This window comes from Pseudochaenichthys georgianus, chromosome 7 (assembly GCF_902827115.2).
Source record: "Pseudochaenichthys georgianus chromosome 7, fPseGeo1.2, whole genome shotgun sequence".
Classification (NCBI taxonomy): Eukaryota; Metazoa; Chordata; class Actinopteri; order Perciformes; family Channichthyidae; genus Pseudochaenichthys; species Pseudochaenichthys georgianus.
This window is the reverse complement of record NC_047509.1, coordinates 36,207,176-36,222,144: the sequence shown is the minus strand read 5'-3', so window position 1 is coordinate 36,222,144 and position 14,969 is coordinate 36,207,176. Positions and strand designations below refer to the sequence as shown.

Here is a 14,969-nt window from a genome sequence, read left to right as displayed (position 1 = left end):
CTCGGTGAAACAAACAGAAGAAGACGAAATGTATCAACAAACCACCGCAGCCTGGACTTGTATCAGAGCAGCGGAGGAGGAGGTATCTACAGATCTGAGTCCAGCGGGCTGCTTGTGTTTCTGTTCCTCAGAGGACATCATATGACCAGCAGATCCTGTGTGAACGCTCTACGTTAGTCAGTGGACATCCGACAACATGCACGCTAACTTATATTGCAGCTATAGGCTATACTTTGGTTTAAAGTGCGTGAATAAACTAGCTAGAGAGCTAAAGTTAATTACTTTCATCCAATGTCAGAAGGATTACCTTTTAACAAACGTTGTAATGCTTTTCTTTTATTTCAATTTGAGTAAAACATTGAAGATATAACATTGTATTGTTTTCTTTTTACACTGACTCAGATATAATGAAAAGACGACGTCAGTTGAAGCTCAGCTTTGGTAAGGAAGAGACAAGACAGGCAGAGAGAAAGAGAGAGAGAAAGTGATGGAAGTCAGGGAGGAACTGCAGGTACAGTCACACAAAAGAATGTAGGCTTAATAACCCCATCTATCTATCTATCTATCTATCTATGTCTTCATTTACAATATAGACAATAGGCATCATTTTAAAACAACATACATCTATTGCAGTTATGATGTCATAACATACAATTGTATAAAACACAATTTGCTTACATCTTTGTTCTCTTTTGAGAATCAAATAAAACAGATTTAATTACCAAAAAATAATGCAAAAAACAAGTGAAATGAACTAAATTGCTGAATTGCTTTTAATTCACTGGCAGGAGCGACAAGTGAGGAGGAGCAAACAGTGAACAACGAGAGATAGATTGAACAAAGAGAGAGTAGAGGACAGAGAGAGTAATGAACAGGAAGAACACAGAGAGACTAAAGAAGATGGAAGAGAGGCTGCAGGTTATGGAAAGGAGAGAGACATGGAAAATGAATGTTGACAATGTATATGTATATCACCGAACCCCCCTAGCATGTTTGGACCTCGGTATTTAGGAAATCCTGGATACGGCCCTGACAGGCAGTATGAGAAAAATAAAGAGCTTTTTGAACATTAAAGCATGAAGACATGTAGAGACACAGAATACTAATATGAACCTGAGCATAGGGCCTCTTTAATAATGAAAGTGTTGCAGAAATTGTAAATCTGGAGAATAACCAATACATGGCAACAATGCCATTTCATCTCTCATTTTGACATTTCACTTGAAAGAGCTTACCATTCATAACAGGCGTAAAGACAGCCATGCCTTTAAAGTTTGGATCGCTCACTGTCTTGTCCAGTATAAGGCCTCCAAAACTGGGAAACACAAACACAGAGATAATCAGAGCCACATACAGTCACTGCCATGGTTTCCCATTCTGATAATGAAAAATGAAAATAATCAGATAAAGGTAACCCTTATTTTCAGCTGTTTTATTAGCAAATCCCGAACTGATCTACTACAACCAGCTCAGATTAACCTGCAAAGATAATTTTAATGTATTTAATGACATACTGCTTGAATTATAATTAATTAGGTTGCCAGGAAGTTCTTTAACCAGTTAAGCCCCAAGTCTGTTTTTAAGGGCTCAGGCTCGAAAATGATATTCCCAGTACAAATGACTATATCTTCACTTCTAAAAGGGTTACATTAATAATCTTTTTTCTCAAAGCAATGATAAACCTGTGAGTTGGATATAGAAAAGTCAGAATCAATATAGAATTATTTTTATTTTAAAGTAAATTCAGATTGAACATAATAAAACATTTTAAATGATATTGTCCGTCCAAAGAAACAAACACTTATAGTGAAAACCACCCTTGAATGATGGGATCGAAGACTATAAGCTTTAGGAATACCAACTACTACATATAATAAGTACCCTGTATAAAGATTGATGCAAAACAAGTAACATTTTACCTTTTTTAGAGAGATTTAGAAGAAAAAAAACCCACTTTTTGGGTGATTTGGGTGTATTTTCAATATCTTTGGCCCCCCTCAGTCGATTTTGATGATTGACACCTCTTTTTAACCATTAGAGCCAATAGAATCGAGGGGAAGTTCCTAAAATCTATCTAAACATCACCCATTGGTGAATGAGTGATGCGCAGCCAGAATGCCCAAAACCGGAAGCTGTCATACGCTCTCGTAGCTATCATAGCAGCTATATATGAAAACTCAGTTTTTGCCATAAATATGACGATGGATTATCAGTAATCATTTCAAAATGACACAGAGACATTGGATTAACCTTCAGCAGCGTTGTATGTGTTTTAATGCCATTGAACACAACTTTTTATCAGAAAACAGCAACGGTAAGACTTATTTTCCGTTTTGGTCCCGTAAAGCTACGTTGTGTGTTGTCTGGGTTTGAAGATCCGATAACTAATAAAGTATTTCTACCCTGAGTTATGTGCTAAGTGCGTTCGCATTTTTCCGCTCAGGGCTAATTCAGAGTCTTGTTATTACCCTTGTGTTTCGTTTAGCTAAACATTGTTAATATTGTCTGATAGCTGAGTTTCTTCCCGTTAAGTGGGTATGACACATTCATAGTTTATTAAATGTTAAGAAGCGCTCAGACGCTGTTTCTTGAAAGATGTTGTGTTTTGCACCCAGTACCGGGGGCATGGGGCTTAACAAGCCCCCAGGAAGTGCGCCGTACTCTGAGGAAAATATTCTTTGTTTCCAAACGGCGGTACTGCAACTTCCGTATCAGTATGTGATGTCCCTGGGCCCAGAAATACTTTTTCCCATTGACTAACATTGGGAAAGAGTGGTCTGTAAATCGTTGGATAATTTTTTTTTAACCAAATAAACTACCCAGTATGAACATTTGTATAGCCTTTATTAAAAACATTAGGTCCTCAAGTTGTAAAATGTGCTAATAACGTTATTCTGAGGGCTTAAGGGGCAGCTCAACTGCTCTATGAGCGCACATACGGGTACTTCTGCTCTGACAGCCAGGCATGGCGGGTAATCTGTGATGTTTTGCTCCATCAAAAGTTGTGTCATTTTGTCCTCATATGCCAATGAGCAGCTCTCATAGGAAAGAACGAGACCCCGCCTCCGACGCTGTATCCAGTTCTTATTATACATCCATGGGCTTAACCATGGCATCCACTGGTTAACCTTCAATTTAGAAAAAACATAGAGGTAGAGACTAGGGCTGCATTATTTAAAAAAACGAAATATTGTGACTATTTTGACTAATATTGGGATATGATTCACTATATAAGAGATTTATCATATTTTAATCATAATACCTATTACCATTCAAATATTTATTATGGTGTGATTGTATAAAATAATCTGTACCAAACAAATCTGTTTTGTTTTGTGCTAAGCTCCACAATACTTTTTTCAATATGCTTTTTTAACACATATTTAGCATTTAACATACTGTGCTTCCCGCGATTTGAATATTGCAACTGTTCACATTGTGATTTTGATAAAAAGAGACCTCATTAAAAAAATTGCTGGGTAAGAATAAAACAAATACATCCTGACACTAAGAAAAGCAAATAAGTAAAAAATAATGGCAACAATAAGGAGAAATGGTAAAGATCCCCAAATTAGTCAAATGTAACAGTTAATTAAACACTTAATATGAAAAATATAGTGCATAAACTAAAACAAGTTAAGCTGGAAGTTAATTGAGATGAAATTGAAAATGTAATTGTATAAAAAAAAGGTTAGATTTAGATGTTTTTCATATTATTCCCCGTTGAAGAATGAAAAGTGTGTACCTGCTAATGGACATGGCGACTAAAACAGGCTGCCACCCTGAGCGGAGCACCTCGCTGATCTGGGGGCTGCGCCGCGCCAACACCACCCACAGGGGGATCAGAGCCAAGAAGAACACACACACCAGGGGGGACAGGTACCACACGTCTGGGGGACAAGAAGAGACACACTAGTACATCTGACTCAGAGAAAATAATATGAAGAAAAAAAGAGAACACAGTAATAGACATACATGACAGGATACTGTATATGATAAGATAAGATAATACTTTATTGATCCCGATTTGGAATTTTTTTGAGACTAACGGCTTCACTTAGGGCATAAGGGTCAGAAATATGACTCTCGCTACCACAGAGTGGTTTGTTTGTTTTTTAAGGCTATTCTTACTGCTATGCAGAGGATGCCTGTACGATTGGCAAGCTGTGAAAAGCCCCTACTATTTTTGGTATAGGCCTGATGTCAGGGGCCTCTTACTGTATAGACCATGTTTCCACCTGGTGAAACTAGAGGCTGCACGGAGCTTAGGCCAAAAATACGACCATTCTGTTCTGCTCTGACGATTACATTTATAGATTCTATATCAAAATAGTTTGTTTTTATTGTTTCCAATGATAACGTCGCCTTAAGTGGAGGAATGCAAACCTGTTTTCAAATGTAAGGTTTTGAATTTGTTTGACATTTCTCAGTAAAGACACCTTCAGACGCCCACTATCATTCATGCTATGCGTTCAGTGGTAACTCAGATGTTAAGGGGGTTGAAGCTTTTCCTCCCAAATCAGAGATGTTTTTTCAACAAAGGTGTGCATTTCCTGCATAATATATGTTTCTCACAATTGTTTTTGTTAGTTGCGCACAGCTGATACTGAGTTTTCTCGAGTGATGGATTATGACCTCTACCATGCTTACATGGACTCCTATGTTTTATTTCATATCTAACGGAAGTAAGAGAGAATAGAGAGAGATGTGAAAGAGATGGGAGATGATGATGAGAGAGGGATGTGGAAGAGAGAATAGAGAGATGAGGATAAGAGAGGGATAGGAAAGAGAGAAGAGTTATTTGCAAGTTGCATGCTGATACTGAGTTTTCTCGATTAATAGCTTATAGACAATACCATGTTTAAATGGACTCCTACGTTGTTATTACATTATGTGACATAAGTAAGAAAAGGGAGGGGAGAGTCAATTATATTTGAGTAATTGATCTCATATTGAAACATTCATTTCTCAGACCTATGTTTTATGGAAGAGGAAATGTACTTCTGATAAACTAATCTTTTATCAAACGGTAAATGGTGAATTAAAATAACATTTAGAATCATTGAGAAAGGGTTATATCCACAGGGACTAGCTCACATTTAACTTAAAATAAAAGGTCTCTGCTTTGGACTGATGAGTATATGATTCTTGCATGTTAAATGCTCTCTCCATGTGAGGTTCTTACCCTCATTACCTCTGCCACCTGTCCTCTGGACCCTATCCCTTCAAACCTCCTTCAGACTATCGCTCCTGATATTCTACCGTTTCTCACCCATTTCATCAACACTTCTCTAACTTCTGGTCACTTTCCAAACAGTCTCAAGGAGGCAAGAGTAAACCCTCTCCTGAAGAAACCCACTCTCAACCCGTCTGATGTTATAAACTACAGGCCTGTCTCTCTCCTCCCGTTCCTGTCTAAAACACTTGAACGCGCTGTCTTTAAACAACTCTCCTGCTATCTCCATCAGAACAACCTTCTGGATCCGCACCAGTCTGGTTTCAAGGCAGGTCACTCCACAGAAACTGCCCTCATTGCTGTCACTGAGGAACTGCACACTGCTAAAGCAGCCTCCCTCTCCTCTGTCCTCATCCTGTTGGACCTGTCTGCTGCATTCGACACGGTGAATCATCAGATCCTCCTTCGCACTCTCCAAGAACTTGGAGTCTCAGGCTCTGCACTTTCCCTCCTCACCTCATACCTCAAAGACCGCACCTACAGGGTAACTTGGAGAGGGTCCGAGTCCGACCCTTGTCAATTAACTACAGGGGTCCCTCAGGGCTCTGTTCTTGGTCCCCTCCTCTTCTCCCTGTACACAAACTCGCTCGGATCTGTCATTAGCCCGCATGGTTTTTCATACCACTGCTACGCTGACGACACCCAACTAATTTTGTCCTTTCCCCGCTCAGAGACCCAGGTCGTCGCACGCATCTCTGCTTTTTTAGCTGACATCTCTCAGTGGATGTCCGCTCATCATCTCAAGCTCAACCTTGACAAAACTGAAGTGCTTTTCCTTCCGGGAAAAGATTGTCCCTCTCTTGACCTGACTATCAACATCGGCACCTCTGTTGTTTCCCCGACTCAGACTGCAAGGAATCTGGGTGTGATCCTAGATAACAACCTGTCCTTCACTGCAAATATCGCTGCTACAACCCGCTGCTGCAGATACACGCTCTACAACATCAGGAAGATACGTCCCCAGCTGACCCAGAAAGCGACGCAGGTTCTGGTCCAGGCTCTCGTCACCTCACGCCTAGACTACTGCAACTCCCTCCTGGCTGGTCTACCTGCATGTGCCATCCGACCTCTGCAGCTCATCCAGAATGCAGTGGCTCGTCTGGTCTTCAACCTTCCAAAATTCTCCCACACCACGCCGCTCCTCCGCTCCCTTCACTGGCTTCCGGTAACTGCTAGAATCCACTTCAAGACACTGGTACTTGCGTACCATGCTGCGAATGGATCTGGCCCTTCCTACATCCAGGACATGGTTAAACCGTACACCCCAGCACGTGCACTTCGCTCTGCATCAGCCAAACAACTCGCTGCACCCTCGCTGCGAGGGGGACCCAAGTTCCCATCAGCAAAAACACGTGGATTTGCTTCCAAAATGGTGGAATGAGCTCCCCATTGAAATCAGGACCGCAGAAAGCTTACACACCTTCCGGCGCAGACTGACAACTCATCTCTTTCGACTCCACTTCGAGCGATAGAATGACTAACAAAGAACTGCTAACAGAGCACTTATATACTAATAAAGAACTGGCTTATCTAAAGCCAGTTGAGTAGCACTTGAAACGATTGGCTCTTTGAAACTTGATGTTCTTATATGATTCTGTTTTCTTCAAGGTTGTGTCTTCCTGGTCGAATGTACTTATTGTAAGTCGCTTTGGATAAAAGCGTCAGCTAAATGCAATGTAATGTAATGTTAAATGACTAACACAAACCTTACATGCATGCATGTGCATGTGTCAGGAAGGCTCCCAAATAATTCTGAGGGGCCTATCCTATTTTTGTAATTGAATGATAATGTGCTAATCCATTACTTTGAGTTGTCTGCACTCAGGAAAACATCTCTATCAAGTGTTAACCCAATAACTAGGACAGCTCTGAAGGCCAAGGGTCAGAGAGAGAGGATCACACTCTCCGGCTGCAGAGGGCACCCCCAACCACGGGCAAGGAGGCACGAGGTCTTTCGAGATGAGAGGATTCTAATCTTCAACTTTCTGATGGGATGGGATGCTTCTTCATCTTTCTGCTCAGACAACTCTGCAGGACGAGCGATGGCTTCAGAGTCTCCATGTTTCTTGGAGGGGCAGATTTCTTCCTAAACATCTTCCATCACGGGTCGGGGCATCTGGATGTGCTACTTGGAATAGGCTCTGCTCTCAACCAGATAGCAGAAGGAATACAGGCAGATGAGCCTCTGGTTCACTGGGAAATCATAAAGTGCTCACTGAAATGAGCCACAAAAAGCAGAGCAATTGGGGGGTTTGAAATATGGTGCTCTGGTGAAGAAGAGTTTTGAGCCAATCAGCACCTCAGCGCTAATCTACAGTATCAGGATGCCTTCACACACCAGATATTCTGTGTCATAAAGAAAGGAGGAGAACGAGTCAGGACGACATGTTTTTTCTAGCTCTTGTACAAAGATAACATTTGAATTGAATGACCAGATGATTACAGATGTACAATTAATTGATTGTTTTTATATTTCCGATGAACAGATATGTGTTAAATAGTGGTGACAAATATATTTTGTCAGATCAGATTACACTTTCACACTAAACAAAATAAATTAATTGATATTTTCAGATTTATAAGGTATTGAACAATAAGATATTTCTAATATTATAACAGACAATGTCACTATCCTTAATCATTACCAGGTAAAATGTACAACGAGGAAACCAGATTACCAGGTTCCCAATCCAGGTGCTACTGCATGCTAAATTTAGATAGAAAAACAAATATCTATTCTATCCACTCCACTTAAATACTCAGCAGGTGATGTAGATTTTTCAAAAAGGCCTTAATCACTCCTTTTAAACAAACTAAAACTAATTCTGCAGCAAGTTTAATGTTGGACTACGCACATGAACGCAATATTAGCAACTGTTGTCTGTGCCAAAATATGCCAGAATCTATGCATTCTCCTATGTTTAGCCCAATTCCTTTCACGAAAGCTGGTTTAGTGAGCTGGAAATAGCATCCATAATTAGCGATGAGGCTGAGGATTGGTACATCTTTTCCTACCCATAGACTCTGAGCAACCTTTACAGTACGAGGGCTTAGTCTCTCATTGTTGATACAGTAAATAAAAAATTACCTGGCTGACGGTTTCAAACGAATAGATGTTTTGATTTTTCCTTGAATAAAGAACAGATGTTTTTGATTTTTCCTTCCTCAGGTTGTTACAATAAAATGTCTGACTTTTCCTTTTCAGATTTTGAACACATGTATTTGAATAAAATGTATGTAGTAAAGTACCTTACTCTTGAATTAAGCGTACTGAAGTAAACGTAATGTAATGTTAAAGATTGAGGACACTGTACAGATTACAGATTGATCGATTCATCACTGTGAATGTATACCTTAACTGGGAATCTTAACTAGATCTCTCATGATTCTGATTGTATACCTCAATTGGATTTCTTATAATCCTAATTGTGTTTTAATAAGTAATTGTTTTACTTGTTGATGTAATTGATGTATGTGAGCCCACACAACTCTGAAGACGCTTATTGATTAAGTAGTGACTGAAATATTCTTAGACTAATGTTAATTGGTTATCAATACATTGATAAAAGGGAGGATCTGTGAAGGAAATATTTTAATGGGATCTGTTTGTGTCTCGTGATTCTCAGCTTTTCTGAGAATCTGTTATTTCAAAGATATGTTTTTCATTAAGTCGCCTATGCTCTTGCCTGTAACTTGAGGAGGGCACAGGTCAAGAGGCGCTCTCCTTTCCTGTGGGAGGAAGGGTTTATTGCCCGATCTTTGTTTGTCCATCTGTTATTATTTAGAGTAAAAGCCCTGCGTTTTTAAGTTCCGCCCCTTCTCAGAGACCAGGTCCGAGCGGTTCTTTCTTTGTGTGGGCAGAATTGATTTGGCAATTAACAGTGCGAGTTGCTTTGTTAGTCCTCCGGCTGTATTAAACTCTCAATAAATCCCAGTGTTTGACATTCAGAACTCCTGCTCCTCCAGTGTCTCTCTGAGTCGTGATTTCCATTGCAACAGAAGTTTCCCTTACAATATGATTATGATATTATTAAGTTGACAAAATACAATATTGACAGCTGCAGTTTGGTTATTGACATTGGTTTAAAATGCCATATGGTGGTATATAGTCTGACAAATAAAAAAGATGTGTGTCATGCACTACAATTTGGAAGAAGATATTTTAATGTTTACTCCCTACACTTATTTCACAACAGTACTTAATAGTTACTTTGCAAGTTCATATTATTAACACAACAATAGAGTGGCGAAGTCCCTCCCCTTCCGGGGGAGCTCCATGGGACCTTATTTCGGGAACAAATATGTATTGAAGTCAATGGAGAGAGAAAGATTATCTTTCGAATCCGTTTGAATTGTGCCACGAATTACACATATGATGTTTGTCAATTTAAAAGATAATTTTGCAATTAAAAAAAAAAAGATGTGTCGTAAAACTGTGAAGTAACACATTTTTTGTGTGAAACCGCTCAATGAACTACATCTCTGGTCTCGCCGACTAGCACAACAACACCAAGATGGTCGTCACTACTGTCTTACCAAACAAGGGATTGACTACCCTCACTGTAAGGGAAACTTCTGTTGCAATGGAAATCAGGACTCAGAGAGACACGGGAGGAGCAGGAGTTCTGAATGTCAAACACTGGGATTTATTGAGAGTTGAATACGGCCGGAGCATTTATCAAGGTGTTTCATCATTTGAAATACCCTGACAACACTGAGCACAAAATGGTAGCAGCACCTCTATACATGAAAAGGGGGAAGCTGCTAACTGCGCGCTTTCTCTAATTAGTACCAGACATGTTGAAAACAAAAGAATGGCCTGTTAATGCCAACGTGCATAGTTCACACTTCCCCCACAGGAAAGGAGAGCGCCTCTTGACCTGTGCCCTCCTCAAGTTACAGGCAAGAGCATAGGCAACTTAATGAAAAACATATCTTTGAAATAACAGATTCTCAGAAAAGCTGAGAATCACGAGACACAAACAGATCCCATTAAAATATTCTTTAACACTCACTATCACCACAATGAAACACATCCAGAAGAACGCCATGCAAATCTGCCTGCCTTCCTTTGATTCTCTCTGAACTGCCTGATCTTTTTAATGTTTAATGTCAACCATTTGTGCAGATAGCATGAAGTAGAACAGATCGCCGATGCTAATGTAGCATTAGCGTTAGCATTTCTCCCCCGGGCTTAAATGGTGTATTATAGAATGATCACACCGGTGTGACAGTACTCTTCAAAGGGTTCACGAAATATGACTACTCTTACTGTTTAACATTTTGGGTTACTTGATGTTACATGATATTAAGGCTAATAAAAATGACAAGGCTGTAATGCTAACTAACGTGCTTGCTACTAGCTAGGTAGCTAACTTGATCCAGCCACTCCTGGTCCTTTCATCAGACGGGAAGCAAAAGAACGAGCAATACCCATTGCTGGTATGATAACAACCTGGTACTAAGCACACAGGCATCTTAAAGTTATCTTATCTTAGCTATCTCTTATTTGGTGGAGGAAAACAATTATGACATCACTTACGCGACTGATGCGTATTTTTCATAGTCTTATATTTCAACAGTTTTACAACAAACTGTGACTTTTTTGACATGGAAATTATTTGGTAAGATTGGCAAACATCATATGTGTAATTCATGGCACAATTCAAACGGGATCGAAAGATACGTTTTCTCTCTTCATTGACTACAATACATAGTTTTTCCGAAATAAGGTCCCATGGACCGGAAATAGATGGGCGTGACTTCGCCACTCTATTACAATAATTCAAACTATATAATTAAAATAATATACATTATTATCATTTCATGTCCATTATTTGATGGATTAATTGATAATGTATGAGTCTATAATGAAAATTATGAAAAATATTGATTAGTCTTTCACAAAATGAATACAAATTCATTTTTTTCCACACCTCAAATACACTGAACAAAAATATAAATGCAACACTTTTGTTTTTGCTCCCATTTTACATGAGATGAACTCAAAGATCTAAAACATTTTCGATATACACAAAATAACCATTTCTCTCAAATATTGTTCACAAATCTGTGATAGTGAGCACTTCTCCTTTGCCGAGATAATCCATCCCACCTCACAGGTGTGGCATATCAAGATGCTGATTAGACAGCATGATTATTGCACAGGTGTGCCTTAGGCTGGCCACAATAAAAGGCCACTCTGAAACGTGCATTTATGCTTTATTGGGGGGGTCTGGGGGGGGTCCGAAAACCAGTCAGTATCTGGTGTGAGGGGTAGGGTTAGGGTTAGGGTAATGTTGTGAATCGAGTGGCCTGTGTTCGTGGTCCATAACATACGCCTGCCCATACCATAACCCCACTACCACCATGGGCCACTCAATTCAGAACATGACCCTAACCCTAACCCTACCCCTCACACCAGATAATGACTGGTTTTCGGACCTCCCCAATAAAGCAAAACTGCACGTTTCAGAGTGGCCTTTTATTGTGGCCAGGCTAAGGCACACCTGTGCAATAATCATGCTGTCTAATCAGCATCTTGATATGCCACACCTGTGAGGTGGGATGGATTATCTCGGCAAAGGAGAAGTGCCCACTATCACAGATTTTTTCAGATTTGTGAACAATATTTGAGAGAAATGGTTATTTTGTGTATATAGAAAATGTTTTAGATCTCTGAGTTCATCTCATGAAAAATGGGAGCAAAAACAAAAGTGTTGCGTTTATATTTTTGTTCAGTGTATTTACATTTTACTTTCATAGAGGAGCATGCTCACATTAGAAATCTGTGATCTAAAGATTTGGGCTTGAGTTTACTTTCAATACATTTCTTGATTACTGTTGATAGTTGACATTGAATCAATTGAGATCTGCAGCCCTAAATCACTGTGTGACACTGTTCTCATTACTTCCATAAAAATAAAATAAAATGATTGAAAGAAAAGTTCCAGATGTGAGAGATAGTCATAAATAAGAGCTGAGATTATTCCTCACCTATATATTCATACAGTACGGTGCTGACGGTGGCCAGCAGGGTCAGAGTGATTAAATCCCCCAGACTGGCAGCGATGGGGGTGGCCACGTTGTCCGGGTTGATCCCTACCTTCCTGGAGCCAATGATCACTCCTATCATCACCAGGCCTACGGAAGGGAAGAAGGAAGAGTGGAGAGAAGAGAGAAACAGAAAACATGATGGTGGAGAAAAAGTAATCACTTTCAAACAAGGTAAAAAAAAAAGGACTGAATGTAGACAGAAGAAATAATTCAGTGTTTTCAGAGAGAGCTTTTATCAGGGTTACATGACAACTTAATAAAAGCTTTCAGCAGAAACATGCTGGGTTTTTCCTATCACTAAAGACGATCTTCAGAGGCATAGATAAAGTCACTTTGACCCCAAAACAAAACGTTGAGTTATGTACACCATTAGAAAAAGGAGATCCTTATTTTTCCAATTATAGCCTTACTGTTTTCGTACTGCAAATATTACATGACTGTTATGAAGACGCTGTTCTGAGAAAAAACACCTTCAAAGTTTACAGTATATTTTAAAGTTACTTTTAAGTTATTTTAAGAGGGGGTTCAATGCCTAATATTTTGAGGGCATAGTACCCCTGCCCCCCCTTAGGACCACAATTGAATGAGCTCTGATTTTGATGTGATCTTTGCAGTCTATGGCAAAGCTAAGGGAGTCGTAGAGAGGGAGGGGCTATGGAAGCAAACAAGAGACAGAAGTATTTGAATTTATAGCATTGAAAATAATTACTTTGAAAATCATGTATCTGAATGTTTTTTCTCCGAATTTACCTATGTGAAATAAAAATGTTCAAATTCAGATCCCAAAAATTCAAGTGAAAAAAATTCGGTGTCCAAAATTGCGATGCAGCATCATCCGGGCTACTCAGACAGGATAAGCAATCGAGCCCTTATGCAATCAAACCGACTTCTGGCCTATCAGAGCACGGCTTTGTCAGTCATGTGATCACAACAACCCGGGAGAAAAATGACGGAGAACAGCGGGGCTCGCCGCTCGGGTAAGTAGTCAGTTTGTGCTCTTTATTTTACAAGCAGTGAGGGCTCGACAGCATTTGTATCTTACATTAGCTAGCTAAATGAGTGAAGTAGCCTTGTGCCTTGCTGTTAGCAAGCTCAGTAGTTATCATTAATTGAAGTGAATCACAACGTTACCGTGTCCTTTTGTGTGTGTGTGGGGGGGGGGTGTGACGGTTTGCAAAGTAACGTTACGATCACTTCGGTTAGTTAAGTCAAGTAGACCATGCTACACTATACGAAATACTCTCTTACAAAAGCCCTGCATTTAAACATGTTAATGTTACTTTAGTAAAAGTATGCTGGTATAATTAGGAAAGTGTTGTTAAAGTAGACACAAGTTATACTATTATATTATATCATTTGTTTAATTGTTATTACCGATGCAAGAGTTGACTTAACTGTTGTAGTTGGAGCTCATTTTGAACAATGAGCTAACTAATGATTACTTTCATAATGGTTTAATGTGCTGATTATTTTCTACATTAATAAATGCAGGTCTGGTTTGTTCAAACTCTCAAAATAGTAGGACATGCTGTCATAATTACCCAGAGAAAAATGTTACTAAAACAAAACATCTTGTTTTGGACTGACAGTAATGATTCAAGAAATAGTAGATAAGTAAATACACACAGACATCAATCTGTGTGCATTTGTTGTGGATGGAATACAACAAATGGTGCTCTTACCTGTGATGCCTCCTCCAAACATTATAACCACACTGTATCATTCAAACTATAAGTAACAGTTCTAGCTACTTGCCTTTAGACAAATAATTCAAAAGACAAAATCAACACAATTTATTGAAAGACCAATCTTTATTTTACGGTACCTCTCCTTTTGTTTGTATTATTAAACCCTGTCAATCTAAAAAACTGAGCAACTCAACAGTTAACTTTATATATGTGTGTGTGTGTGTGTGTGTCTGCATCTGTTATTGTCTCATTATACCGCACTGTGAATGAATTAAAAGTAAATATATAAGTCTTCATGAACACATCTGTCCATCAGCTGCTGTGCCTCCTGTCATCATTAATGGACGTCTCTTTAAAATGACTGCTCAGAGGAGAGGAGTTCTCATTTCTCTAACCGCCTGCTGCTTCCCCTCCTCTCTCCTCGGTTCCTCTCCTTGGCTCCTCCGCTCGCATCTCCTGTGGGCGGGACTAAGTCTTGAGGATAGGATTCGAGGAGGGGCGTCGAGGAGGGGAGTTAGAGAAATGAGAAAGGGCCTAAGTGTCTCTTAGTGAATGTCCAGTACTGCTCTTATATCTCATAACATCAGCTTTTCCTTTCCCTCTTGGATGTTCTTCTGGATCCTCGGAGAAAGAGCAAATGATGAAGCAGTCCTGTCTCTCAGGCCAACACACTCTCACTCCATAATCGTCCAGGAGCGACGTTTGGTCAGTGTCCGTGGCGTCCAGTTGTGACGCTCCTAGGCTCCTTCAGCTTCATAAGGGGACGCAAATAGCTTTCAACTGATTGCAATGTATTCCCATCTGCGTCAGGATTTGACGCTCATGGAAGCACGGCATTCGTTTGTGTCGACTGCCCTTAAAAGGCAATGTGAGCGTCCATTCTCATTGGATAATGGAGAATTGTACACCCGGAAGTAAGTATTCCCCTTACTGTCGATTGATATCTGCACTACTCTACGACTAAAAAACACCAGATTATCCTTGTTAAT

At 39.7% G+C, this 14,969-nt stretch overlaps 1 protein-coding gene across 5 annotated transcripts in view; it reads right to left on the bottom strand.

Moving 5' to 3' along the window:
* LOC117448988 (solute carrier family 41 member 1-like) overlaps window positions 1-14,969 on the bottom strand; it is a 73,892-nt gene that overhangs the window by 20,421 nt on the left and 38,502 nt on the right. For all 5 annotated transcript variants that reach the window (XM_034086286.2, XM_034086287.1, XM_071203641.1 and 2 more), the window contains 3 exons: window positions 12,233-12,379; window positions 3,746-3,890; window positions 1,236-1,315 (listed from right to left, as the gene is read on the bottom strand). In XM_034086286.2, coding sequence (XP_033942177.1) covers window positions 1,236-1,315; window positions 3,746-3,890; window positions 12,233-12,379 — 372 coding nt within the window. The remainder of the gene's footprint in view (window positions 1-1,235; window positions 1,316-3,745; window positions 3,891-12,232; window positions 12,380-14,969) is intronic.